Consider the following 27,114-nt stretch of genomic DNA (forward strand, 5'->3'; position numbering starts at 1 on the left):
TTCATTCTCGTTGGTCCATATCGACTTTATTTCTTTTTTCACAACTTGGTCAAAGGTAATGTTAGAAAATCCTGGTAGAAAATCCTGGTACGAACTTTAGGTACCAAGAAACAATTTTCAAGGATCGTTTCAAAGCTTGCACTGTGGTGGATATCGGTATCACTCTTATATAACTTTCTCAATTTCGATTCTCCATATCATTCTCGTCAACTAAATGTTTCAAATATTTCAAATCCTTTGAAAGAATTCACACATTTTGGGGTTCGGCTCAAGTTTGGTTTCTCGGTCATCGAAATGTACGTTTTCAGCCTTGAAATTTGTTTTGTCCATAGCCCTTTGTCATTATGCACTATAGTTCCAGATTTGCTCACGCATGTCAGGTCCTAGAACCTTACCCAAAAGGCTTTGAAAAGTAATAGGGGCATCATAAAAGCCAAAAGGCATCACAGTGAACTCGGATAACAACTTGTTAGGATCGATAGAAATTACTAATGGTGTACTTTCAAGTTAATGTGACTTGCCAATATCCCTGTTTCAGATCTATATTGAGGAAAAATTTCTTTCAGCCTACTTAATATAGGTAGCGAATGGAACGGTATCTAATAAGGTTGACTTCTTGGCTATCGAAAACTTTCTTGAAATTTGTTATATGTTTTTCAGTCTCCCGATACTATTTTCAAAGTCTTCAAAGATATGCAAATTCTTTTGCCATGCATGTCGGGTCCTAGGACCTTATTTAACAGGCTTTGGAAAGTAGCAGGGACATCATAAAAGCCAAAAGGCATGACAGTGAATTCGTATAACAACTTGTTAGGATCGATGGAAGTTGTTAACGGTCTACTTTCTCTCATACAAATGTGTTTAAAGCCTCGCTGAACTTTTTTATTTTATTCCCAAGAAGTGTATAGATCTATTTAGGAACAAACTGCTGGTGCCAATTTCATGTTTTCTTCTGTAATAGAGTCGTATTGAAACGGAGTTTAATTTTTAATCTGAGCCGTGCATGTATGTCTAATCTCTATTATGTCACTTAGTACTTAGTTATTGATTCAATAATTGTAAATGAAATGTCAAAATGACATATAAACAAAATACTAATAATAAAATAGTTAATAGACAATCATAAACTTTTTAGTCACGAAATTTAAATAATTCTAAATTTTTCGAATTTTCACCCCCAAGAACGGCGGTGACAACATTTTTAAAATTATGGCGATGTTTCGCATGGTACTAGCTATGTCCTGTACACATTTAGTTTTGCGCAACTCATTCGGTTTCGAAAATACAATACCTATGTACGTTTTCACTAATTACTCTTTTATTTATCATATTTTATCGTTATTCGTCAAAATAATATTAAAATGGGGATTTCAAAAAAGGCGAAAGTTCTTGTGACATATCTAGTTTTAAAAAAATACTATATTACAGTTTCTATTTGATGAGCGACGAATTGTTGCCACTCTGTACATCAAAAACAAATAAATTAATTATTAAACAATGCAAACCTAAATCTCAGCACCCCCTTTACCGTATTACATTACATTATGTAAGTTTGCAGGCAAATATCTCATTGTTGAGGAATACTCAAAGCCTTGGCTCCGGTATTGTCGACTTGGGAACACGTAGTGGTGAAATCTAGTACAATTTATAACACGAATTAAATATTTATGCATGAACTTCGAATTAAAAGTAAATTGTTTAGATGTGTTGCAGGGTCTGACGTGGTGAATCTGAAGAAATAAAATAAATAAAATCTATTTCTGCTGCTTACCATCGAGACGATACTTATTAAATATAGAATTATGTTAATTTAACCCCTATAGCCTACGTTTGGATATTCTTTCGTCACACCAGCAATTACGACAGAGTCGTACGTGACGTCGGCCCAAAAGGATCGATAGTTTAATAATTTATTTCACACTACCGGGTTCTGATTGATGGCACCAAGCCAGGCCATTGGCGCAGAGAGTCCATCCCGCGCTAAATCCATCGATAACAAATTGAATACCAATAAATAATTCAGGTTCTGCGTTGGAAATGATTATTTAGACTCCATTTTCGTACACATCTTTTTTGTTTTATTTTATTTACAATGTTATTGAGAATCGTAGCGTTTCCGATTGACCTACCCCTCCCGTGGCGCTTATGACGTGGTCATCGACCTCTCGGACCGTTTAGCAAATTTTTTAATGCCTCATAAATTACTAAGTACGTAACTCTGTTCGGTATCTGATCAACGCGGGCTCCTAGCAGCAGCCAGACAATAACCAAAGCGGTGTAATAATTGTTGGTTAAAAAATAAAGTTGTATCGGGGTTAACAACTTAAGAAATAGATCCTTCGGCGTCATCGTTACATTTTCTTAAATGAGACGTCTGTATAAGTGGAAGAGGTTTTATCGAAGGCTAGCTCGAGCCATTTGCATTCTAAATACACACTGTATATATACTATGGACAAGGGTGGCAGGAATATTTTGTAAGTGTCACCCATATACAATTTTCTAAAGTGAAACTTATTGCTGAAGACAAATAGAGAGAAACCATGAATTTCCCGTGAAAAATTGTTCTAATTTTTCAAATCTGTCTGATCTTTATCGTATCTTACAAAAGAAAGGCCTAATGTCACTGGTATCCTTTAAAAAATTCCGCTAATGAGTTGGAGACTCAAAATTAACAGCGGTAAATAATGACTGTCATTCGTATCCCCTTTTAAAAGTAATTTGGAGATGTCTGTGTTAATTGATACAAATTACAAAGGGTAGATACTGCTCAAGGGACAACTAGTACCCAATCTGTAACCCCTATACATTTGTTGTACGAATACGATTTTTACCTAATTCCAGTTTCGTTGCAATCAAATAAAGTGCCAATTGTTTTGTAGAGAAGAGAGATATAAAAATGTATGCCTCTTTATTAATCATACACCAGTTGTTGGGTTCTTTTCTACCATTTCCAAAATTTCTTCTTCCACAATGAGTGTTTGAGCTTGACAAATACGTTCGGGATACCTCTGTTAATTTTAAATAACGAGATTGGTTACGTATCATCATTTACAGAAAGCCGGACACATTATATACATCATTGGTGCATTAATACGCTCTCTAGAGATTGATTCTATAGTTGTGTCCCGCCTGATTGCTCTATTTATTAGAGTCTTCTATTATTCAAGGTAATTTTCTTTACCAAAAATTGATAACCGCGTTGTTTGTAACGTTTGTTTATTGATCCTTTCTCCCTGTACCTAAAAGTTTTAGGTACAGGGGTCATTAAGGTCAATTTACGGGAAATACGGCTATATGTTAACTCACCGCTAATGGAAAAAGATGAAAATTGGAAATGCAGAGTACTTCCGCGTAACCGTAATTAATATGTTTACTCGTTTTGCTCTATTTTGGGCGTTTTCCGGTACACCGAGCAGGTACCACAATGAATATTTTAAGTAATGATGCTTTTATTAGCTTTATGTTCCACGTACGTGTGCATTACGAACTTTCCGGGTTGAGAAATTCTGCAGCGGTCGATAAAAGCGGCAATTAGAAGCGTATAGGGTGTCCCAAACTGAAGGCGTTGAAAAGAAATATGATGTCGACTAAAAAAATGGTTTTTATGGTAATAGATATACTACATATACAGTCTTACCCAGTTTCTATGAACTAACATAAATGTTGTCTTGCTTCACCATAACGCAAATGCTTCACCATAACACAAATGTTGTCTTGCTTCATCATAAATTAAAACGACATCCATCAACTCTGAGTTGCTATACACGTGAGCCATTTTTGATACTCGAAAAACTAATGTAAACACTATCGATAATACTAAAATCGGATTTCAGTATTCGGAATCACTGGGGCCACAGACTACAGTAGCCCAGTGATGTAAAGTATGAAAATAACACAACTTCAATAATTGTTTTCTCGGAAACTATAAGGATTTTACAAAAAATTTGTTTACGATATTGATTTGTATAAGTTGTGATTCACCCTGTATATGTACAGGCGTATTCACATAATAATTTATCTAAAAAAATACTAAATTTCAGCAGATTTTGTTGCAACCTTAAATAAGTATATCATTGCAATCAGAAAAATAAAAAAAATTTCTCTTAATAACTCCACAAGATCGTATTGTAGAAAAAATGTTTTAAGCTAATTTTGCAGGATTTCGAATAACAATTTAGACGGCGATCTCGTTGTATTTGACCTTCAGCACACGCTGCAAGGTCAAACTTAGGTCAACTTAGTAGCAAATGGAATTCGCTATATTTTATGCTATTTCAGTGCCAAATTTTATGTTGGAATCTGAAATTTTTCTAAGATGCCCTTGAAAATTATTTGGAGGTCAAACTAATTTTTGACAAAAAATAGTGGATATGAAAGTAATAGAATTTTATAGACGTATTCGGCTGAAACTATTAGTATGACCTTGACGACAATTTAAATTAAAATAATTAAAATTTGATGGAGATTGTGAGGTAATTAGTTGTGAGGTCAATTTCAAGGTCACGATCTAATTTGTCATTAAAAATCCTACAAACTTTACTCTAAACATGCATGTCGAGTTATTCAGAGAAAAATTAGTTTAACCTTAACTTTCCAACCTCATATTCGGACGTATTAATTGACGTCCTATGTTAATTTAATATTTTCAAGTTGACTTTGATTCGACCTTGAAGCTTAAGGTCAAGGTCAAATATAAGGTCACCCGTACATTAATTTCTTGATCCTATAACATTTATCTGAAACATTTTTTGGTGGTTCTCAATCCTGAAGAGTTATAGGGGGAGATTTTTGGGACACCCTGTATATTTCTTATAGATCGCAAGAAAATTTTCTAAGATTTGTTCAGTATTTTTTTTCTACATAAAAGAGCAAAAATGATAAGGGGGGTATAATATCAGTGTCTTGATTTGACAATAAAAATGTGAAACGTCCAAAAAAAAATAAAAATAACTGCTACTTAATCAAAATCGTAGGTGTATGTTAATTAAACATTATACACGTACCTAAATATAAATCCAAAGATATTTTTGACCTATCGATTGTTTTGTTAATAGAAATCCAGTTCTATTTCCATTAAATTCAGTTACATTGTTCAGAAATAGTTTTTCCTACTAATGTCACTCGCTGCCTTCGTCTCCCTATAAATAATTAGGCCAAATATAGACGCGTTCGCCTATTTCAATGAACCTAGTTCGCCTACTAATGTCCTAAATGATTAATTAACCTATTTATTTCCATCAAAATGACTGGGTTGATGCAGGTGCTGACCAAATAGGAAATGTGCTGCTTTTTGCTGTTCCTTGTAGGGTCTACAGGTCGTGCGCTTGTTTGTATTTAATTTAGAAGATAGTAGTAAGAAATCAGTGCAAAAACTAGCTATGCCGAAATTGCCGATGTTCTCTACGTTTTATAATATAATTTAAAGATAACTAAAATTATTAATTTGAATTTTCCCGCAATATAAATAATACCTTTTCTTGGGGAATTATACGAAAATACTTTTTATATGTGAATCATAATCGTGTCAGCTTTTTGCATAAAGATCACAGTAATAATGTAATTTTTTATAAGGCACTCTTTTCCGTGTAGTAACATCTTTTGTGAAATTGCAGTAAACTCCTGCCCAGACCTCTAACAGCCTGCCCTTTTTCTGCCCCACTTCAAAGGGTATTCATTAGAGGTTAATGGAAGAAACCCCATAAACTCGAGTCTGGTATATTGGCTTATTTATGTAGTTTGTTGTGTGCAGTGATAAAACTTGATCTCAATAAAACAACGGGTCAAGGATGGGTTCGGAAACGGTAATTGATTATACCACGTGGACCTGCAGTGATTTGACGCCGTTTCGATTACTTTTAGTCGCGTATGTTTTTGTGCGGATTCGTGTGTCACGACACCTTATTTAAATTCCTTTTAAGAATGTATCACATCGCTAACCTACATAGACAAATAGATTTGCTAACATCTCAACCGCAATCTAGTAAATCTTGTTTGTTTGTCACTTTTACCTATTACCGTTTAAATGTTTATTTGCTTAAAGAATTAGAGCTATTATTTCCTTGAATATATAAAAAGTGAATGAGTTTGTCTGCGCATATTTATACAAATTATCGACACCTATTTGGTGGGTAATTATGACACAAAATGACCTAATTTCTTCAACTAGTTTAATTACAAAGAATAAGTGCCCATTTCAGTTGTTTACTAGACGTTGTTCATAGCGGTCGACAATACGTAAATGCACATATACATACACCAGGAAAATTAGCGAAAATAAAAGAGAAACTCCAAAAAAGTCCTATCCGCGAGATTATTGTAAAATTGTCTAAAGGAACATAATACAAGACATCTCTCATCTCGTGAATCAAAAACTTTTATTAGCTAACTTTTCTATTTAAACAAATAAGTGAGGAAAACAGTTTTTTCACTTTGCAGGGAAAACCATCAATTTTAGCGAAAAGTGACTCACAGACAGCTTATAGGGAGTAAAATTATCTACAAAATGAGACTGGTTAAATTAAAATCGGTTAATAAACAAAAAAGTTATTGCAAAAAACAAGAAAAGTGCCCATTTCTTAATTTGTTCATAACTATCGCATTTATTGTTAAAATTTTATAAAACCTATGACAAGTTGAGGGTTTTGTCATACTTTAAAAGTGTGCCAAAAGTGGGCGCTGTAGGTGCAATAGTTTTCGCACAATTCAATTTGTTTATAACGGGGCTCCAAAAGTTATGAACTTTAAGCCTCTGTACAGGCGTTAATTTTCAACCAAACATGATTCTGAAGGCGTCATTGTAATCTTAAAGACGTAATTAAGCAACGTATTAAAAAATATCACCGTTTTTTTTGACATTAATATTCTCAAATTGTGCATTAAAAAACCGTGTGTTTTTCGCTTATAGACAATTTGAATAAAATTGTTACTATTTATGCTACCTCACCGAAAATAGATACAAAAAAATACAAATTTTAAAAAAGCACCCCCTACGAGTAACAGGAGCCAAGATAAGAATTTTTTTTAAATCGTAGCGTAATTATCTATAAATATTAAGACTTGAATTTTTCGCAGAATAATCAAAATTAATTAGAAAAATATTAATCACAACCATTTTCAATAATAGATATAATGCAATATAATACAACAATTTAAAATTTAAAATTTATTCTATTTTTATGAGAAATAATAATTTGAAAATAATTTGTGAATTTTTACTTTAATTTTACATTTAAATCGTAATTAAATAGCTAACAAAATATTGAAAAAATTAGTTTACTTTGGCTTAATATGTAAAAAAATAACTTTTTAAATGAACGATAGCTTCATTTATTTATTTAATAATAGTAAAATAATTCCGAAATTGAAATTTTAATTAATATTCCGTTTAACAATCATTTTTGTCATTTTTATAAATTAAAAAAGATTAAGTATAAAAGATGCATTTTTTCTGGGATTCAGGGCTATTCTACGAATTCGTAAATATGCCCATTGTTATTTTTTCGTCGAGCTAGCCCAGTTTAAAAACAGAAGTTTCTATGATGAATAGAAGCCGAGATATTGCAAAATTTTACAGCGCTCATCAACTTGAACTTCATTTTTCTCGCGAGTGTGACTCGCTTGGACGAACTTCCCCCACCATCACGCCGGATATTTTACTTAGCAAGTACCTTCTCTTTAAAGTGCTTATGAGTCGTTAATTTTCCACATTTTTCAATGCAATTCACGGGAAATCGTAGTTTACGTTGTAAACTTTATTTTGCGAAAAATTCAAGTCGCAATGTTTATAAACAATTGCGCTACGATTTAAAAAAAATCTTATCTTGGCTCCTGTTGGTCGTACTTTTTGTTTTTAAATTTGTATTTTTTGCCAGCTATCCATTGCATCTATTTTCGGTGAGGTAGCATAAATAGCAACAATTTTATTCAAATTGTTTATAAGCGAAAAACGCACAATTTGAGAATGTTAATGTCAAAAAACGGTGATATTTTTTAATAGGTCGCTTAATTACGTATTTAAGATTACAATGACGCTTTCAGAATCATGTTTGGTTGAAAATTAACGCCTATACAGAGGCTTAAAGTTCATAACTTTTGGAGCCACCGTTATTAACAAATTGAATTGAGCGAAAACTATTGCACCTACAGCGCCCACTTTTGCTACACTTTTAAAGTATGACAAAACCCTCAACTTGTCATAGGTTTTATAAAATTTTAACAATAAATGCGATAGTTATAAACAAATTAAGAAATGGGCACTTTTCTTGTTTTTTTGCATTAACTTTTTTGTTTATTTACCGATTTTAATTTAACAAGCCTCATTTTGTAGATAATTTTACTCGCTACATGCTGCCTGAGAGTCACTTTTCGCTAAAATTGATGGTTTTCCCTGCAAAGTGAAAAAACTGTTTTCCTCACTTATTTGTTTAAATAGAAAAGTTAGCTAATAAAATTTGTCTTGTATTATGTTCCTTTAGACAATTTTACAATAATCTCGCGGATAGGACTTGTTTCGAGTAAAAATTTTATTTGCTTGGCCTAATAGTGATATGTTTTAAATACAGTAAATATTTTTCTGAAACATTGTCTAAACTGTAAACCTTGTCGGGAAAGTATTTTCACTTCTGCATAAATGTCCATAATGACAATATGTAGACTGGGTGATGGGTAAGGCTTACAAAAAACAGGGATTAAATTTTTTGTACGCTTATGATGCGCACTGACATGCCTCAACTAGAAACTGATATACAAATACTATTTACCTAGTATTAATATTATTAGTGACTTATTTTCTGTTAGTGAGTTAGTATAGTAAATTCCCCAACAAGTCAACTTTAGTTTTATTAAAAAAAATCCCCAGTCCCAACCAATTCCTTCCAGTCCGTCACTTCCTAATGTTACAAAATATCGCAGGAACGCACCCTTGCACATCCCCTCGGTTTCCCGGAGTTCTCCGCACTTTCTCATATCGCCGTCCCATACATAAATATTTGAAGTTCTGCTTTCCGAGGCGTCGCCAATAATACCAGGAATTTTGTTGCAGAGGCGCGAAAGGATGAAGCAGGGCGAGCTGCGACGCGCCTTGATGGTCGTTACTCTGCTGTGCGTTTTCCTATTCATCTACCTGTACTGGCAACAGACCACCAAGCTCGCCCCGACCCTAGTCTACAACTACAAGCACGTGTATAGTTCCTACAAGTAAGTATACACTTCAGGCCGCGACATCCGGCACGAAGGACCAAACTTGTAAATTGGTCCTTCGAACCGGATTGTTTTTTATTAAATTAATGATATATTAGGCGAAGCAGTTAAACATCTGAAGGGGCTTTCCAAATCGTATAATTGGATCTAAGTCGGCGACGAGCGAGTGTAGAATTATCCAATTATTAAAATTGGCTTCTTGGTTAAGAGGATTATATAGAAAGTGGATTATGCGATGATCATCGCGAAACAAGATGGAAATTACTTTGTTTGGCGTTGTCATTAGCTGATTAGTTGGGGTAGGTTAAATTGCGGTCTATTTCGAGCTTCTTTACTTCAACAAGTTTAAAAATACTCTGTGTAGGATCGTTTTTGTAATTGAAATGTACGGTCTACAATGTTTGAACTTGTAAAAGTTAGATTGCGAAAAAGTTGCGAATGAAAAAGACGAATTTGATATAAATGTACAGTGTTACCGTAGCATTTACGCGTTACGTAAATCAGCTATGCATTTGGATTTGACTTGCAGTGTGAAACTAAATGGTTGATGTCTTATTCTAAATCATTTACTTGACACATGACTTGGCAATTTTATTTGATTATCGTATTACATTCTCTAGAATAATATAAGTGGGAGTTATATGATTTATTTAGAGATACAGGACGTTCATTTTTTCTGAACTACTTTTTTACTTCTTCAACTTTGGAATCTCATACGTTTAAATTCGATTTTATTATTACAAAATAAACTTTTTTAAATATATGTTTGTCATACATCGCAGATACGTACTATATTTGATTAACTGAAGGACCAAATCCACAATCCTAGATTAAATCCCCAATAGACCTAGCAGTTGCATGTACGTTATATTAAATTGAATTAATTAATCTTAGATACAGATTTAGTTAACACGGCTATTATTGTATGTATATCCATGCTGTCCGATCCATGCCTTTGCAGAATTGATGGACCCTAGTGGATTATTAGCTACGCAACCGATATTCGTAGTCCCTATTAACACGGTCGTTAGGAAGTTCGGAATAGTTAGTCTAAAAACAACGGAGGCTATATCTGAATACGTTTACGGTAAAAAAAGCATACATGAAATTTGTGTTTTGTCCAAAATGGTTATATGCTCGACATATGGTTTAAATGCAGGATTATACAGGGGGTTTGAAGATAGTCACTGTTTCTCTCCATTTTTTTGAAAAAAAAAATAAATATGTCGAAAACGGTTAATTTTAGGAATAAGGAAACTTCATAAAAGTCCACCTAAAATAACACGTATAATCCAAAATTGCAATAATATATAGAGTGTTCCTTTTAAAATAAGCAAGTTGATGTCGACTTCCGGTATAACCGGAAGTGGTACGTGGACGCCATTATTTTAGTTGAGACGAGCATGCCCGAAAACCCGGTATTTCAAATTTCAAAATTCAAATCGAAGTAGTCTCTGAAATAATTCTAATGGGCCATCACCGTGAGACACCCTGTATGTATGGCGAATCGCAAAATATTAATCCATCAAAATATAAACGTATTACTCAAACCTTATATTACACTTTATTTTCTCTATGACTTAGACTAAGTCAAATTTACATCAATTCCACCATTATTTTTTACAAATCCGCACGGTTTTCTTGCCAAGAAAGGAAAAACCCCTCTATCGTTCATATCCCGAAGTTTTCTTCGGTTTGTTTTGATTCCAACCACGGTACCATGGGGAACTATTGAGAGTGGACTATAGGAAAATACGTATAGTCTACACTATAAGGTCTATGGCAAACTTTGTCTCAGAGCTTGTAGAACACCCTGTATAGTTCAAAAAGGTATATCAAATTTGGTTATGGTAAATCTGCATAACTAGTTGAAAATATATTTAAAAGAGATGATTGCCAACATGCCACCTTCATATGAATTGAAAACTGCCGTTTTTCTTTGATTATCGATTACAAATTAAAGCAAAGCGCCCACAGCCCGAATTAAAATAGCGGACACGCCAAACAAAACTAATGGTCGTCAGCGTCGCAGCGTCCCGTACCCAATTTATCTCCGTCGCCCCAATACCCAGGCCGCGATAAAGCGACTCGCACACGAATTAACTCGCCCTCTGTTTGTTACAGGAAGTCCCATCCGCCTCAATGGACCTGGGAATGCATAAATCAGCGCTGCGAGAGGCGAAGCATCAAAGGTGGCGTCGCTGCTGTGTCACTGGCCACATGCAGCATGCTCTGCGGTTCCACGCAACTCTGGCCCCAGCCCACCGGGCCCGTCACCCTCGGAAGCAGAGCAGTGACCTTCAATCACAAGCAATTCGAGCTGGAAACCGTCGCTAACGCGCCAGCTAGGACCTTGCTGGAAAAAGCGTACACCAGCTTCAACGAGAACGTTGTTAGTATGGTGGAGAAGAAAGATTATATCAAGGAAAAGACAGACATCTCTAAGTTCTTGATAAGGGTGACGATACTGCGATCTGAAGTGGTTAGATTGAAGCTGAACACCGACGAAAGCTACACCATAGTCTTGAAGTACCTGGGGAACGAAGTCGTGGCTAATATCACAGCGCAGACTTTCTTCGGTGCTCGGCACGGGTTGGAAACCCTCTCCCAACTCATCTGGTGGGACGACTACACCAAGGGAGGCATGTTGAAGGTGTTGAAAGGTGCCACGGTCCAAGACACTCCTATATTTGCGTACAGGGGCCTCATGGTGGACACCTCGAGGAACTTCATGTCCATCGAAAGCCTGAAAAGGGTACTGGTGGGGATGTCAGCTAGTAAACTCAACGTTTTCCACTGGCACATAACAGACTCCCAAAGCTTTCCCTTGGTGGTCCCCAGCGTACCACAGCTGGCCAAGAACGGAGCCTATGGGCCGGGTATGACGTACGCCCCTGAAGAAGTGAAAGCCTTGGTGGAATTTGCCAGGGTGCGCGGTATAAGAGTTGTGTTAGAGGTGGACACGCCGGCCCACGCTGGGAACGGATGGACTTGGGGTCCACAAGAAGGTAAAAAATGCATCACCCGATGAAATTCCTTGACCTTCTGCTCTTGTTCTAGGTTTGGGAGAGCTCGCCGTCTGCGTGAACGAGCGCCCGTGGAGCATGTACTGCGGGGAACCCCCTTGCGGCCAGCTCAACCCTGAGAACCCCAACGTCTACGACGTGCTGGAGAAGCTGTACAGAGACCTGTTAGATTTAAGTAGCGAATACGAAATTTTCCATATCGGTGGAGACGAAGTGAACCTGGAGTGTTGGGCGCAGCACCTGCAGAAATCCAACACCCTGTACAACTACACGGACTTGCACGATCTGTGGGGCGAGTTCACCGTGAAGGCCTTGAATAGGCTGTACGCCGCTAATGGGAACAAAAAAGTGCCCTACGTTATAGTGTGGTCGAGTAAGTTGAGTAAGAGGCCTTATCTGACCAAGTATTTGGACAAGAGCAACGTGGTGGTGCAAAGTTGGGGGGCCAGCCAGTGGCCCGACACGCCGGATCTTATTGCCGATGGGTACAAGGTGGTTGTATCGCACGTAGATGCCTGGTACTTGGACTGCGGGTTTGGAAGGTAAGTCACAACAATCAGAATCGACAAAACCTTAGTATAATCTATGTGACACAACTAGAAGGTAACTTTACCGGATCAAACGCTTCAATTCATCAATAATTTGTTGTTGTTTTTTTCATATATAGAAATTTAAGTCATTTATAAATAAGCTGAAAAGTAGGGGGCCAAGGATAGAACCTTGGCCCCCTACATACACACGATAACCAAAATTCAAATTTGCTTGTTGGCATTTGAACTTGTATTGTCCACCCTTGTGTCCGCCATTTTGAGTCCCTCAACGCCGTCTACCGACGATTCTCCGCACTCACACCATTCTTCTTCTTCTTCCCTAGGTGGCGCGAGACGGGCGACGCCGCCTGCGACCCCTACCGGCCGTGGCAGACCGTCTACAACCACCGGCCCTGGCAGCAGCTCCACCTCAACACCAAGCAGATCCTGGGGGGCGAAGTGGCCCTCTGGAGCGAGCAGCTGGACGAGGGCTCACTGGACGCCCGGCTATGGCCCAGGGCCGCGGCCTTCGCCGAGCGGGTGTGGAGCGACCCCCAGCTCGACATGTCCACCTACGCCATCCAGGAGGACGTGTACACGCGGCTCAGCACCCACAGGGACAGACTGGTGGGCAGGGGGCTCAGCGCCGAGGCCCTGTGGCCCTCCTGGTGCACCCAGAACCCCGGCATGTGCCTTTGACGAACGCCGCCATCGGCGGCAGGTGTATATAGTCCAATTCTACTCCTTCTCCTCACCGTGCACAGTGATATTAGTCTAGTATTTAAACGGATGACTCTTAGCTTTAAGGGGAGGGCGAAGGGGTCTCTTGGAGGCGTGGGGGAGAGAGTTACAAGAGCGGTTTCGAATGTTGTGATCTGAGATTGAAATTTTTATCGTTAAGTAAGGGTTTGTTTTTGGGTTTCAAAAAGGAATAAACGTATTCAGGGGCGCACCCCGAAAAAAGGCTTGAAAGACCAAATTCAGTTGGAGAGAATAGTGTGGGTCTGTTTCTAAAAAAAAATATCACATTTGTTTCAATTTCTCTTAAAATTTTCACGTAGATTGATGAAGTTTGGGCCAACTATTTAACTAATTACAAAAAATATTACAAATCTCTAAGTGACTGTCAACTGGAGAAGTTATCACAATGGGCTCATGTAGAATTTTTTTTTCTCCCCAAAATAGTTACTTAATGAAAACTCACGAAAGGCACGTTGTGACGTCATATCACACCCACATACTTGGATAGGCCTCACATACATCACCAGATAACTCTAGCTAAGGGAACAGACAAAAACAAACAAATTTAAACTATTTTAAGAAAGAAACACCGTTACAAATTTTGATAAGATTGATTTTTGGGAAAGTTATCTGTAATAATTTTAGACCCTGGTTATAACTTGCGCATATAAGTCAAAGTAAGATTTCGCAGTAAATAATGGTATGCCATATGCTGAAAAATATTATGTATTTTTTTATGATCTATTTATGATATACAGGGTGTTTCAGAAAAAACTCCCGTAAATTCAGGGGGTACGACAAAAAATAAGAATATTTTGTCTTTGAACTATATGTCTATCTCCTCTTATTTTCGAGATCCAGAGCGCCAAAATAAAATTTTTTAAATAGAATATTTACGAAAATTTCCAAACGGTGCGAAATATCTTTTATGAAATTTGGTATTCCGGGGTTTTTAAGGACGCCAAATACGCTGGTCTAATTATTTTTTGTATATTTTATAGAGGGCGCTTGTTATGCTACATTCGTATTACATTTTAAGTTCTAATTTTTTTGAGGTTAAGTTTTTTCGGGCTCCAAATTTCTAATGTACAATTTTATTTTCTAAAAATAATGTACTCTTATTAGAACTTCCTAATGTGGACGGTTTTCGAGAAAAAAGGTTTTTAATTGAACTCTTACAATATTACGGTGTATAAAATAATTGACTTTTCTCAAAGTAGGCTTATGTCAAAACTTATTCAACTCATACTTATATACTATATACTATACTTGTACGGAGGATTGGCGCCCTCTGTGCAGGTATGGTAGGGTGGAAGAATGTTGGCTTGGGTCAATGTGAGAGATTGACACCGGTTGGCATTTGACCACCCCCCTAATTAATGAGGTTTTCCAGGTTTCCCTCATTCCTGCACTGAATGGTGGTTAGGGCCTACCAACATAAGTCGTTCCTGGGCGCAAATGCGGCCTGCGTAATAATAATATGCCGCCTCCTCTCCCGCACAAGTCTCCGACTTCTGGGCTAATTCTCGTAATTAGAATGAGGAGTAGAGATATTATTATTATAAACAACGCATATATTCTTAGTAATATTTTAAACTCTAATTAATTTTATATCAAAATTTTAGTGATGGTAATCAGTCATTACTAACTAGTCACTAACAATCACTAAAATTTTGATATAAGGTTAATTTGAGTTAAAATATTACTAAGAATGTATGGGTTATTTATGAGACATCCATCAATAAGTTTTGACATAAGCCTACTTATTCGCTTATTTTATACACCGTTATATTGTAAGAGTTCAATTAAAAGCCTTTTTTCTCGAAAACCGTCCACATTAGGAAATTCTAACAAGAGTACATTATTTTTGGAAAATAAAATTGTACATTAGAAATTGGAGCCCGAATGGTAAAAAGAGTACATTTTTAAACCTATATCTGCGGATATATAATTTTTCAAAAAACTAGACCTCAGTTTTCAATTAAAGTGACAGTGATGCTATTTTTTTACTTGTTTGTTTTTTCAATGTGCAATTTGTTTAGCCAAAAATAATTTCTTCAGTTTTTTTTCAAGGGTGCAGAAATACCAATATACATGGAAATAACTAAAACTGTACCCTAAATACATAACTTCAGTCGATAGCTAAAGCACATTGAACACAAATCAAACCAGTCGAGTGGTATGACGTCACTCTGCGAACATTTTACCTAAAACACCCTCAAAGAAACAAATCAATGTGATATTGTTTTTAATTTGAACAACCTGTATTGTTAAACTAGAGTTAGGGTATTGATTAAAAAAAAACAACTTCTCTAAGTTAGACATAAATATAAAAAAATATCCTGTATACCTTGGAGAAAATTTACAAAAGCGTCTTTATTTAAAAAAAAAACGAATTTTTGGTATAAAATATATTTTAATATGTTCGGCAACACCCCTAGGCCATCCTGGGTGCGCCACTGCGTACATTTATCAATAACTTATACAGAGTGGCGGCAAAAAGGACACCTTGCTAATTTCACTTGATGACCCGAGAGTTAGTGACAATTTAGTTTTGAAATATCTGGATGATAAGACTTTTATAGGTTGTACTCTCGATTATTGTTATAATATAAAAAAAATAATTTAATGAATTGTTATTAGATATATTCCTATGTTTGAGAGAGTATTCATATTTTATACATTTCCAGACAGTTAATAGTAGTAACGAAGCCTTCATATGTACAGGATGTAAGACAACAACGTGTCAAATCAATTTAAGAATATATTTTTTTACAAACATTTGTCTTTAACGCTTTCAATTTAAAAAAATTGGTGCCTGGGGATTCGTCTGAACAGGATGTATGAAAATGTATATCGAAAATTTACACCAAAACGGTAAAAACTATGCAAATTTAAGGGTTAATTTTTGTTTAAAATAAAATTTGCATTTCAATTCACAAAAATTTTTCTTTGGGTTTTTGACACTTATTGTGTTACATCTTGTATATCCCAGTGAGAACATGATGGTTTAAAAACTGCTGAAGTTGCTGACAAACTGTCAAAATTGTAGTTAAAAATAACCTTGACTTATTTTAACTTTCGTGATTTCACTGGATTGAAAAATATTCCCAATTCCACAGATACGTTAATTTTATAATTTTCTACCAGAATAACATTCTACAATAGAATACATACTGATACTTCCTTTTGTACTGAATTTATTGTATGAGTGACGTGCGCCAAGTTGTACATAACAATTATTTAATTTAATGTGATTTCTTGTGCGAACTTTTGGCTATTTAAATATAACATTGAAATAAATGAAATCACTGCTTTTTATTTTATAACCCCACTCCACATAAAGTCAACCTCTGTACCTTTCTGCTTTCTCAAAGGTAAGTATATCATTGTAATTTGCGCACATTCTCAGCTACACACTCTTCGTACTTGTAAGGAATTTTCACAATATTCACTCGCTTAATCTTCGCATAGCGTTGCATTTTGTCTAACCTACAACGTGTGATCCTACACAGTGCTGCCAACTATTCGAAATGAAAATGGCGCACAATTTAAATCACCTTACATTGTTTCATTAAAATCAGGACCACAGACTGTGTTATTTTTGTGACCTGGGAGAAATATTGAAACGTTAAAAATGCGTTTTAAACTCTATGTCTCGTACGTATATAGATAATTCCGCCTTCTTTAACTCGCTTTAATGATAAGAATTCAAGTTTGGAAGTTTTCTCCGATATAGGTATGCTAGCAAGCCAGGAGACCGATTCTGTAACTTTTGAGGACGTCAGACACGAAATATAGGATGTGATTTATTTTCCTGCAGCTATAGGATTTCTTCCACTTGATTTCACTTGTAGGTTAAAGATAGACTACGGAAACACAATGCACTGATTGCGTTTATGCAGTTATAAAAATAAATAGAGAAAAGTATAACGTATAAACTTTAATTTTACCGACATTAGATTATTCTTTAACAAAAATAGAACAGTTTGTTTCTTTTTTATGTAGAAACGAAGCGAAACAATTATATTTGTCACTAATCATTATTTAAAGATACAAGGAATGTATGTTCTGCTCTTTAACGTGGTGCAGACGTTCGTTGGGGTTCAAACAGGCCTTTAGACCGACTTTTATTGAAAATGAATGTCGCCAGCGTGATTTAATTAGATTATTCGAACGGACACAACTTCAATTTTTATTTCGTTTATTTCGCAAAGTGCTCCCCGACATTTCGCGGAGTAATAGGATTTTGTTTTAAAGCCGTGGTTTTCGAGTCGATGAAAAACCCATCCGGCGATAAGCAGGCGATCTAACGACTAGAAATTAGTTTCGCCGTCCCTCGCTCTTGCTTGAACCTACGACATTTGCGCGGTTGAAGGAAATGTCACTGTTATGGCATTTACGCAGTGTGATTGTTTTGTTCACGGAAGTAAAAGTACGTTCCATTGTTATATTTGTTATAGATGAACGTTCGACGCAATATCAGAAGTGGGATACAAGGCAGTAGTACAGTCAACAGTTCTCAATAAGTTTTATTCACATTTGTTTTTAATTTGACATTTTCTACGCATTAAACTGCTTCGCTACTTAAAATATATACAGGCTGTCTACTATAAGAGGGCCACTCCTATGGATCTCGCTTAATATACCACGTACCTACGTCAAAAATGTTTAAATGTTTTTTGTTGCAATTTTTAAGGCCTTTATGCTCGTAAAAACAAATTTGAGATCCATGGCCAACTTTGTAAGTAATCATAAAAAAACCTGAAAAGTACCTAAAGTTTAGGGTCGTCTAACTTTTTTATTTTAAGAGATAGGTTGAGAAAACTTATTTTAATAAAATTTCATGGCAAAATTGATATCTTTAAAGTATCGTATGTAATTTATTGCGCCTTCTACGCAAAAATTGTAATCGAAGTAGGCCATGGCTACAAAAAATTGCTTGTTTTTCCTCTTTCATGCTATATACTACATGTTGCCTCTATCTTTTATATTTATTACATTTTTACAATTTTGGTATAAAAAATGTAAACATTTTCGTGATAACGTAGAAATTGTTATAGACGCGTCAACTACAAAAAATTTTATAAATATAATGTACTTCTTTTAAGCAAAATACAGATTTCCTTTTCACATTTTTATAATATTGGTTTTTTACTGTAGAGAAAACTGAACCTTCAACACAGTTCTTGCCCAGACAAAGTAACTTACGTTAAATGTAGCACGCTATGAAAACAAATGTGTTTTCCCAGCAATGTCATCATTTAACAAATTATTTATTGTGATAGTTTATACATAACTGCGGTTTGAAAATTTTTATAGTTCACTGCGAGTTGGAAAACTATAATTTTGAATAATAATGATATTTTAACATATTGAGAAGTGTTTGTATTGTAGCAATTTCAATTCTGTTCAAGCACTTGCGGAATATAGAAAACCTTCGCTGATATGGATCTTTTAAGAAGTACAGGGCAATAAAATCAACGGTTGTTAATAAAATAGGTAATTAGGTCTGTTCCAACAGGAGTCAGCAATTGGTTTCGAACCGTTCGAAATGTGCATCCAACTAATTCTTGCGATATATTCACTGAAGAAACATTTAGAACTTAGCTGGCCTGGCCAAACATTTCAAACGGTTTTGAACCAATCCCTGACTCTTGTTGGAACAGACCTAGTGTTTACATTTTAAATTATGTAGAAGCAAAACAGTGAGAGACCGAAATAAACTACAATGTAAAGAAGGATATTACGAAAAAATGGTTTCAAATGTTATAAGGTGAACAAAGTCCATCTCTTGAGAAAGGAAGATAGACTTAAGGCTCTGTAGGTGGTGTCAAAAAAGAAATAGGGAAGATCCTGTTGTATGCAAAAGAATTCTCTGGTAAGATGTGTAATTTTTGTAACAATAGATTTTTGGAATGGAAGAAAAATTATGAAAGTTGTAGAGCATAAAATTCTACATAAAAATGTTCTATATTATTTTTCTTGTACAATTAAAATTAATAGAGTTAGGGAGATTACAAGTTAAGGGATGATTTCAGAAATGTCAAAAATCATAACAAGCAGAAAAATTAGTGAATTTTATAATTTTTTTTTCAATCTACTCTAAAAAATGTAAACTTTCTTTTCAGAGAAATAGATATATTTTTTTAATTTTTAACGAGAAACATAATATAAACTACTTATTAAAAAATGGTAAAATGGTTTTATTTAAACATTTAAAAACGTTAAAATTAATTGGTTTCAATGTTATTGAAATCAATCGAAATATTTTTTAAAATTTTATTATTTTTTAAATTTAAAAAGATTTAAAATTAAAAGATAATTAAAAAAATAAATACGTCAGGAGATATGAATCATTTAAAAAACCGGCTGACGACGATTTAAACTAAAAAAAAATATTTTTTTTATAATAATTTCAAATATCTAAATGAAACAAAATATATTAATTTAAAAAATAATTTAATAGAAATAATGTATATTTATGCCCAGGGATAAGACAAAAAAAACATGCTTAAAATTACCATGTTTCCCAAGTTTAATAAATAAAATTATTTTATCTTAAATTAAATTTATATTTCGTTTATCGATTATTTTTAAAAATATATTTTTTATATTTTTTAAATGTAATCGTCAGTTGGAGATTTTTAAATAATTAATTTTTACCGGCCCAACTATTTTTTTTTTAATTTGTTTCTTCATTAAATGAACCAGGGGGCAGGCGCCCCATTCTGCCCCGCCGTAGCTACGCCTATGTCTTAGACCCATTCAGTGTCGTTTTACAGCAAAACATAAATGTTGGAAAATGTCAAAAAAAAAAATTATCGCATTTATTTTTAACCTGCTACGTATCTATCAAAATACCTACATGCAAGAATATCCCCCGACGCAAACCCCTGGACCATCAGACGTCGTCCACATGGATGTCACTCATCCTCCACACCAGTCGCGAGAGAAATCGCGCCGAATCTCCCGCAGGACGATTTCCTGCCCGTGTCCTCCCAGCAACGACGAACACCAAGACTGGCGGCGGCGCCGGGACTCCGTCAGCACCGCTTCCTACGACCACCTGTGGACTGGCACGTGCCGGCGCAGAAGTCCACGAGGACGCACCCGCACGTGGCGTTACATACATATCGTTTTCTATGGTGTAGACGTATCGAAAATAACATGGTGGGATGCTATTTATATCAAGGAGTCAGATGCGTTTGTTGTAACCGGATCAGGAAATAATGCGAAGCCATAACTGAAACTTTGGAAAATTGGTGGGCATTACAATCAACGTCGATGGACATCAAAAATAAAAAAACTGGAGCAGTGCTATCTTGTAGAAAATTTCATTTAGAACTGGACTTGCGTTAGTCGCAGCGCAAGAGCAATTGGGGTTGTGCATTGTTGTCAAATCTCAAAATTTAAATGAAAGGTAGATCTCTATATTTATTGTCGGGTGTTTCTTGATTTTTGGCTAAATCAACTGCTGCCCTTTTCTCATTTCCCTTTCAAGATATCTTAAAAAGGTTTGAATACTATACAAGCACTTTTTTTAATCGATGGCGTAAAAATAAGTCTGATATTTTTAGTCTTTATGATATGATCCCAACTTGTGTTTTTTATATGGAACACCCTGTATTTTATTTAAAAAAATGAAAGAGGGGTAAAATATACAAATCCAAAAAATACACTTTACTTATTATTTTTTGTGTAGATTTGTGTAAAATAAAACATTTTCAAAACACCAACGATATTTAACTTTTTTGTCTCAGAAGACAGAGAAGAAGAGATAACAAACAAGTTTGACGTTTAACGTTATTAGAAGCGTGTTAACACAAATCAAAAATGTTTTTTTATTCAAATGAAGACAACTACAATTTAATAAAATTAGTAGAAGAGCCAGATAGGGTTCCGTGGCCAATCAGAGTGCCACGGCTGCAAACAGCTTATTCTTAAGTATTTTGACCTCCTGAATCCAAAAAACTTAGTCGCAAAGCCTGAAAGTGGTCAGTTTAATTGTTATTAACAAATTAAAAAGTTTATTTTTGTAGCTAGTACAATTTTTATCCGTTAATAGTTACGTTTTCTCATAACAAACGTATATTTTTTGAAAATTAAAAAAATATTAACTATAATCAGTCATTGTAAATTTAGTCCAAATATCTTACATTTTCCGTCTCTGCGCGCATCAATTTTACCATATCTCTGGTTCTATTGGACGGATTGAGACGCACGACATCTCATTTTAAAGCTTGAACTTTATTTTACAAGATAGGTAACTTCCGTCTATTAATTTATTTATTTAACAATTAATGGCAGCTTAGAAACTTGTGAAATTTCATCGAAAATGATGGTTTTATTTGTTTATAAGGTTTTTTTTATCATTCAACCTCAACGAAAAGCCAGAAAAGTTACCGGATGTTCCTCGCATCCTAACAATCATTTCATGGTATATAATTATTAGTTTTTCTCTATCAAAATCCGTGAATGCATAAAAAATTGTAATAGCTATAAAAATAAACGTTTTACAGCCATCTAAACGTTTAATTTGTTAATAACAATTAAACCGACCACTTTCAGGCTTTACGACCAAGTTTTTTGGATTCAGGAGGTCAAAATACTTAGGAATAAGTTGTTTGCAGCCGTGGCACTCTGATTGGCCACGGAACCCTATCTGGCTCCTAGTCTAAATGTTTTAATCTAAGGAATGAAAATGCAGGTTTAGCAAAGGACCTCTATTTTCAATTGTAGGTATTCTTTGTGGTACACCGTGTACGATACTGGAAAAATATGAGTTCATATGGGAGGTAATAAATTCTCCGATTTTATTTTCCCAGAAAAATCACTTCTTGTATTATAAAGCTTCGGAAGTCGTAGGGGTGTCTTGAATATTTCACTACCAATTCCTTATTTTTAGCTCAGACGGACAGCGGCAATCGATCGAGACTGGTTTAATAACACGATTCCAAAAGTTCCATCACTATTTGTTCCGGTTAATGTCCGATATGTTTCCGGAAGACATAGAATTCAGTATCAGGCTCGCGATTTACAAGACAGAATCGGCTATAGTTATTTAATTGAGACTGATCTTCGACAAGAGTTAAAATTTGGGATTAATTCGTAAATATTAGTTACCTAAGGGATACACAAATGTATATACAGGGTGATTTAAAATTTACCCTTCAAAAATTACACAGCCACACAGAAAAAAAAAAGTTGGGTATACTTTTTATGCGACATATATTTTTCGTAGTAATTTGGCCTCCTGAACACGAATCTGGAGTCAGAATTGGCCCATCACGTCACAATTTTTTCCTAACCTCATAAAACTTGTGAAAAATAGTGAAAATTGATGAAAATTTACTGGGAAAATTTGGAAAAAAATTTATTTCCACATCAAATAGTACATTTTTATGTAAAAGACTCTGCTGAATTCAAATCCACTGTCAGAATTGAGCTAGAACGTGTGGTTTTTTTTCTAACCTCAAAAAACCGAGCAGGAATCGCTATTTTCAAATTCTGAGCGGATTTTGACCAGATTTTGTATAAAGGGGTTTTTTGGGTCGCTGATTACGAATATGAATTCACATTGTAAAAATTCAAGATGGCTGATCCAATATGGCGGGTGTACTTTTTTGAAATCCACCGATTTCAGTAAAATTTGGCATCATAAGGATTGCTGGTTGATCTCACCTTCATTAATCACACATCTGGAGCCAGATTTTCATAAATCAAGGTAAAAGATTCCACTCCGTCTAAAAATGTGACTTCGCTTAAAAAAATGACTTAAGGACTCTACACATGTAATGATGTGTAGTGTGATGTGCTTGTTTCCATGGGACAAGACAAAAAAGTTTCTACTTTATTCTTTCATTTATTTAGTCGTGCATGGGCTTATGGTTTTCCAATCAGATTTTTTTAACTACTATGCAGTTTTCCTATGGCATTTAGATGCTTTTATTTCTTAATAATTTTAAAGTTCAAGGAAAAGGACACATTACTGCCACACAGCACATCACTGCATCTGCTTATGCCTTCAATCTAAAAATGTGACTTTGCCGAAAAAATGCCGCCTACTCGGCCTAAAATTATGACTCTGCCTACAAATTTTACCTTGATTTATGAAAATCTGGCTCCAGATGTGTGATTAATGAAGGTGAGATCAACCAGCAATCCTTATGATGCCAAATTTTACTGAAATCGGTGGATTTCAAAAAAGTACACCCGCCATATTGGATCAGCCATCTTGAATTTTTACAATGTGAATTCATATTCGTAATCAGCGACCCAAAAAACCCCTTTATACAAAATCTGGTCAAAATCCGCTCAGAATTTGAAAATAGCGATTCCTGCTCGGTTTTTTGAGGTTAGAAAAAAAACCACACGTTCTAGCTCAATTCTGACAGTGGATTTGAATTCAGCAGAGTCTTTTACATAAAAATGTACTATTTGATGTGGAAATAAATTTTTTTCCAAATTTTCCCAGTAAATTTTCATCAATTTTCACTATTTTTCACAAGTTTTTTGAGGTTAGGAAAAAATTGTGACGTGATGGGCCAATTCTGACCCCAGATTCGTGTTCAGGAGGCCAAATTACTACGAAAAATATATGTCGCATAAAAAGTATACCCAACTTTTTTTTTCTGTGTGGCTGTGTTATAGTATTTTTATCGCCAACCCTTTTTATTGTTTTTTTTTTTGTTTTCTGTTAATAACTTTTTTATTTTGCAACTTAAAAATTTAAAATTTACACAGACGCGAGATAATGTAATTACCTTTACCGATCCTTTTTTACCGAATTTCATTGTCTTGACTTGGACAGAAGATATACGCGCTTGCATTTTGGACTTTATAATTGCAAAATTATAAGTAGGCCGCCATTTTGAAATTGGGGATCCGGATTGCGGGTATTTGTTGAGCACCCCAACAGTTATCTTTTCCTGTAGTTTCATCCAATTTCAGTCAAATTCGTTCTTTTTATTTAATGCTGAAAATTTTGCACATTTTTTCTTCACCGCTAATTTTGCATTGTAAAAAAAAATTGCGAGCTTACGCAAAAGCATATCCTTGTAGCAAATTTTCTCAGGAAAAAAGAACAATTATTTTTTTATTCTGTGTATTTTTACTTAATTTTAAGCCTGGTTTTTGAAACAAGCATGTGTTTGGTCTAATTCGCCCGGATTATAAGTAAAAATGTCGAAATGTAAGACAAAGTATCACTTTTTTATCCACGTAATCTAGACATCAACTTATTCCTAAATTTGACACACTCTAGCGCTTTTCCCTCCGAAATAATGGAAGTATACATTTTTCTGACAACATTTGCTCTTTTTTCTCGACAGCAAAGCACCTGAAACCTAAAAATGAGCCAAACTTGAAAGAATCGCCTCGCATAAATTTCCATAAAAAAAATCTACAGCGTTTACGCCCGGTTTAATTATCGAGTGTTAGGTCCACGTTTCGAAAAAAAAGTAAACAAAGCGGGCGCAAACAGTTGGCGCTCGGATCCGGAGCACCGGATTCATTAAAATGCAAAACAAAACATTTGGGAAATTTCGTTTCAAGTGACTCTATCGATCTCGTCCCTCCAAAGAGGCGTTCTAGTGGCTCTCGCCAGTTGGTGGTCGTGCCGGCTTTTGCCTGTACTCGTTGCGCGGGTAAAAAGCTTAAATTTGAAGAGTCCAAAGCAGCAAAATCTTATACAGGGTGTCCCCAGTAAGAGACATACGTTTAATATGTAATTAAAATAAACAAAAAGTTCGAACTTAAAAAAATATTTATTCGAGTAAGGGTCATAATCGTGAATATTATCACAAATTTTAATCCTTTGTCAAAGAGTGACCGCAAAAAAGCCATTTTTCCGCCTGTTTTTGAGACTTTGACAGAGGCGACAGGGAAAATCCTAAAAATATTCTAAAAATATCCAAATACTCGTCATGAAAAATGAAAATGAGCATCACTTTCAGTTTTTCGGAAATTTTCGAAAATCACTCTTATTTAGGGGTTGAAAAGACAAAAATGTGAACAATTTATTTTTCAAAAAATTAGCCCGGATGTCCCAGTACATTTAGTGTAAATGACGGTTAACTTTGATCGACTATAACTACGTAACTAATTGACCAATCGATCTGTTTTTTTTTTTTCTAAAGAAGCGCCTTTCCAAGAACTTTTAAAACCTGCATTAAAAATTTTCATTTGATTCCTCCTAACTCCTCCTCCTAATTGACGGATTAGACTTTCTTAAAAAAAGTTTGAAAGCTTTACAGCCCTTGTATATGTAATTAAATTTTCAAGTATCTAAGGGCCTTGGTTTTTGCTGCGCAAAATTTTGAAAATTTGCAATTTTTTTTTCAAACTCTGGATTGCAAAATTATTATGCAAAATCTATCGAATTGATTTTGATGAAATTTGGTATGATGATTCTACATAACATGAAGTTTTCTTGAGCCAAGTATAAAGCTCCTATATCCAATTTAAATACCCCAAAAAAATTCCCTAAAAAGTATTGTTTTTTAACCCCATTTTTGCGATTTTTTCGATTTTTACCATAATCATGATTCATTCGATTTGTAACTAGTCATGTTTTGTAAAAAATTTACAAACATTTTTTTCCTCTTCCATTTTCGCCTAAAATCAACTCTTGAAAAGATACATAATGAAATAGGGAGAAAAATAAGACATTATTCGAATTTTTTTAACATATTGTGCCGCCAAAAGTTAAGCCCACGTTTTTTTTATGCGCATAGAAAAATTTTCTAGTGATATTTGGAAGCTAAAAAGCCAAAAATCTCCGTGGATATACGATTCACTCAAATACGGCTTTTTGAAACAGATGCCGTCTGGATTAATATATCTTTGCGACCAAAGGAAATTAAAGAACGGCGTTTTTTTCTGACGTATCGGAATGGTCGATGTATTGCGGAACCAGTAGGCAAAAATATCTCCGGTAGCATATCGTCCAGGATTGCAAAATATGTCGGCTACGCAGATGCTAATATGTATACAGGTCATTGTTTGCGTCGTACTTCGGCAACTATTCTCGTAGATGCAGGTACAGATATGATAACATTGAAAAGACATGGAAAATGGAAGACTGATACTGTAACATCAGGATATGTAGAAGGATATGTTCAATAGACTGGGCCAAAAAAATCGACTATTTTTTTTTGAAAGATATATCGAGAATATCATTCAGAATCACAAAAAAATACAGTGAGAGTTTGAGCCCTTAACATTAGTTTTAAGGGGTCTATCATCGCTAGTATTCGATTTTTTATTCCTGATCCAATTTTTGCGTCAAAACTGCCAAACCATCGAGGTAAAAAAAATTATTTACATATATTTTTGAAGGAAATTGAATGCCTTACAAAAAAAGGTCTGATTGAAAATTTTCGGCTGACGAGCCTTTTCTATGTAATCAAGCCTTGAAAATTGACGTTTTTTCGATTTGACTTTTTAAATCTGGAATTTGGTAAATAGAGAACAAATTAATATCTGAAAAAGAACAATGCAGATTTTCAAAGAAAATGTAATGCTCTATAAAAAAGGTCTCATGACGTTTTTACATAAATTTACTCCTTCAAGTTATTCATGATTGAAGTTGAAGTAAAAATTAAAATTTTGTTTT

At 34.9% G+C, this 27,114-nt stretch overlaps 1 protein-coding gene across 4 annotated transcripts in view; it reads left to right on the forward strand.

Annotated features, from left to right (window-relative positions):
- LOC108908281 (probable beta-hexosaminidase fdl) overlaps positions 1–14,282 on the forward strand; it is a 74,204-nt gene extending 59,922 nt beyond the window's left edge. For all 4 annotated transcript variants that reach the window (XM_018712279.1, XM_018712307.2, XM_018712288.1 and 1 more), the window contains exons 3-6: positions 9,042–9,196; positions 11,324–12,207; positions 12,260–12,767; positions 13,100–14,282. In XM_018712279.1, coding sequence (XP_018567795.1) covers positions 9,054–9,196; positions 11,324–12,207; positions 12,260–12,767; positions 13,100–13,454 — 1,890 coding nt within the window. In that variant the 5' untranslated portion in view covers positions 9,042–9,053 and the 3' untranslated portion in view covers positions 13,455–14,282. The remainder of the gene's footprint in view (positions 1–9,041; positions 9,197–11,323; positions 12,208–12,259; positions 12,768–13,099) is intronic.
- The last annotated feature ends 12,832 nt before the right edge of the window (positions 14,283–27,114 follow it).

The sequence above is a fragment of the Anoplophora glabripennis genome, unplaced genomic scaffold, assembly GCF_000390285.2.
Source record: "Anoplophora glabripennis isolate ALB-LARVAE unplaced genomic scaffold, Agla_2.0 scaffold11, whole genome shotgun sequence".
NCBI classification, from domain to species: domain Eukaryota; kingdom Metazoa; phylum Arthropoda; class Insecta; order Coleoptera; family Cerambycidae; genus Anoplophora; species Anoplophora glabripennis.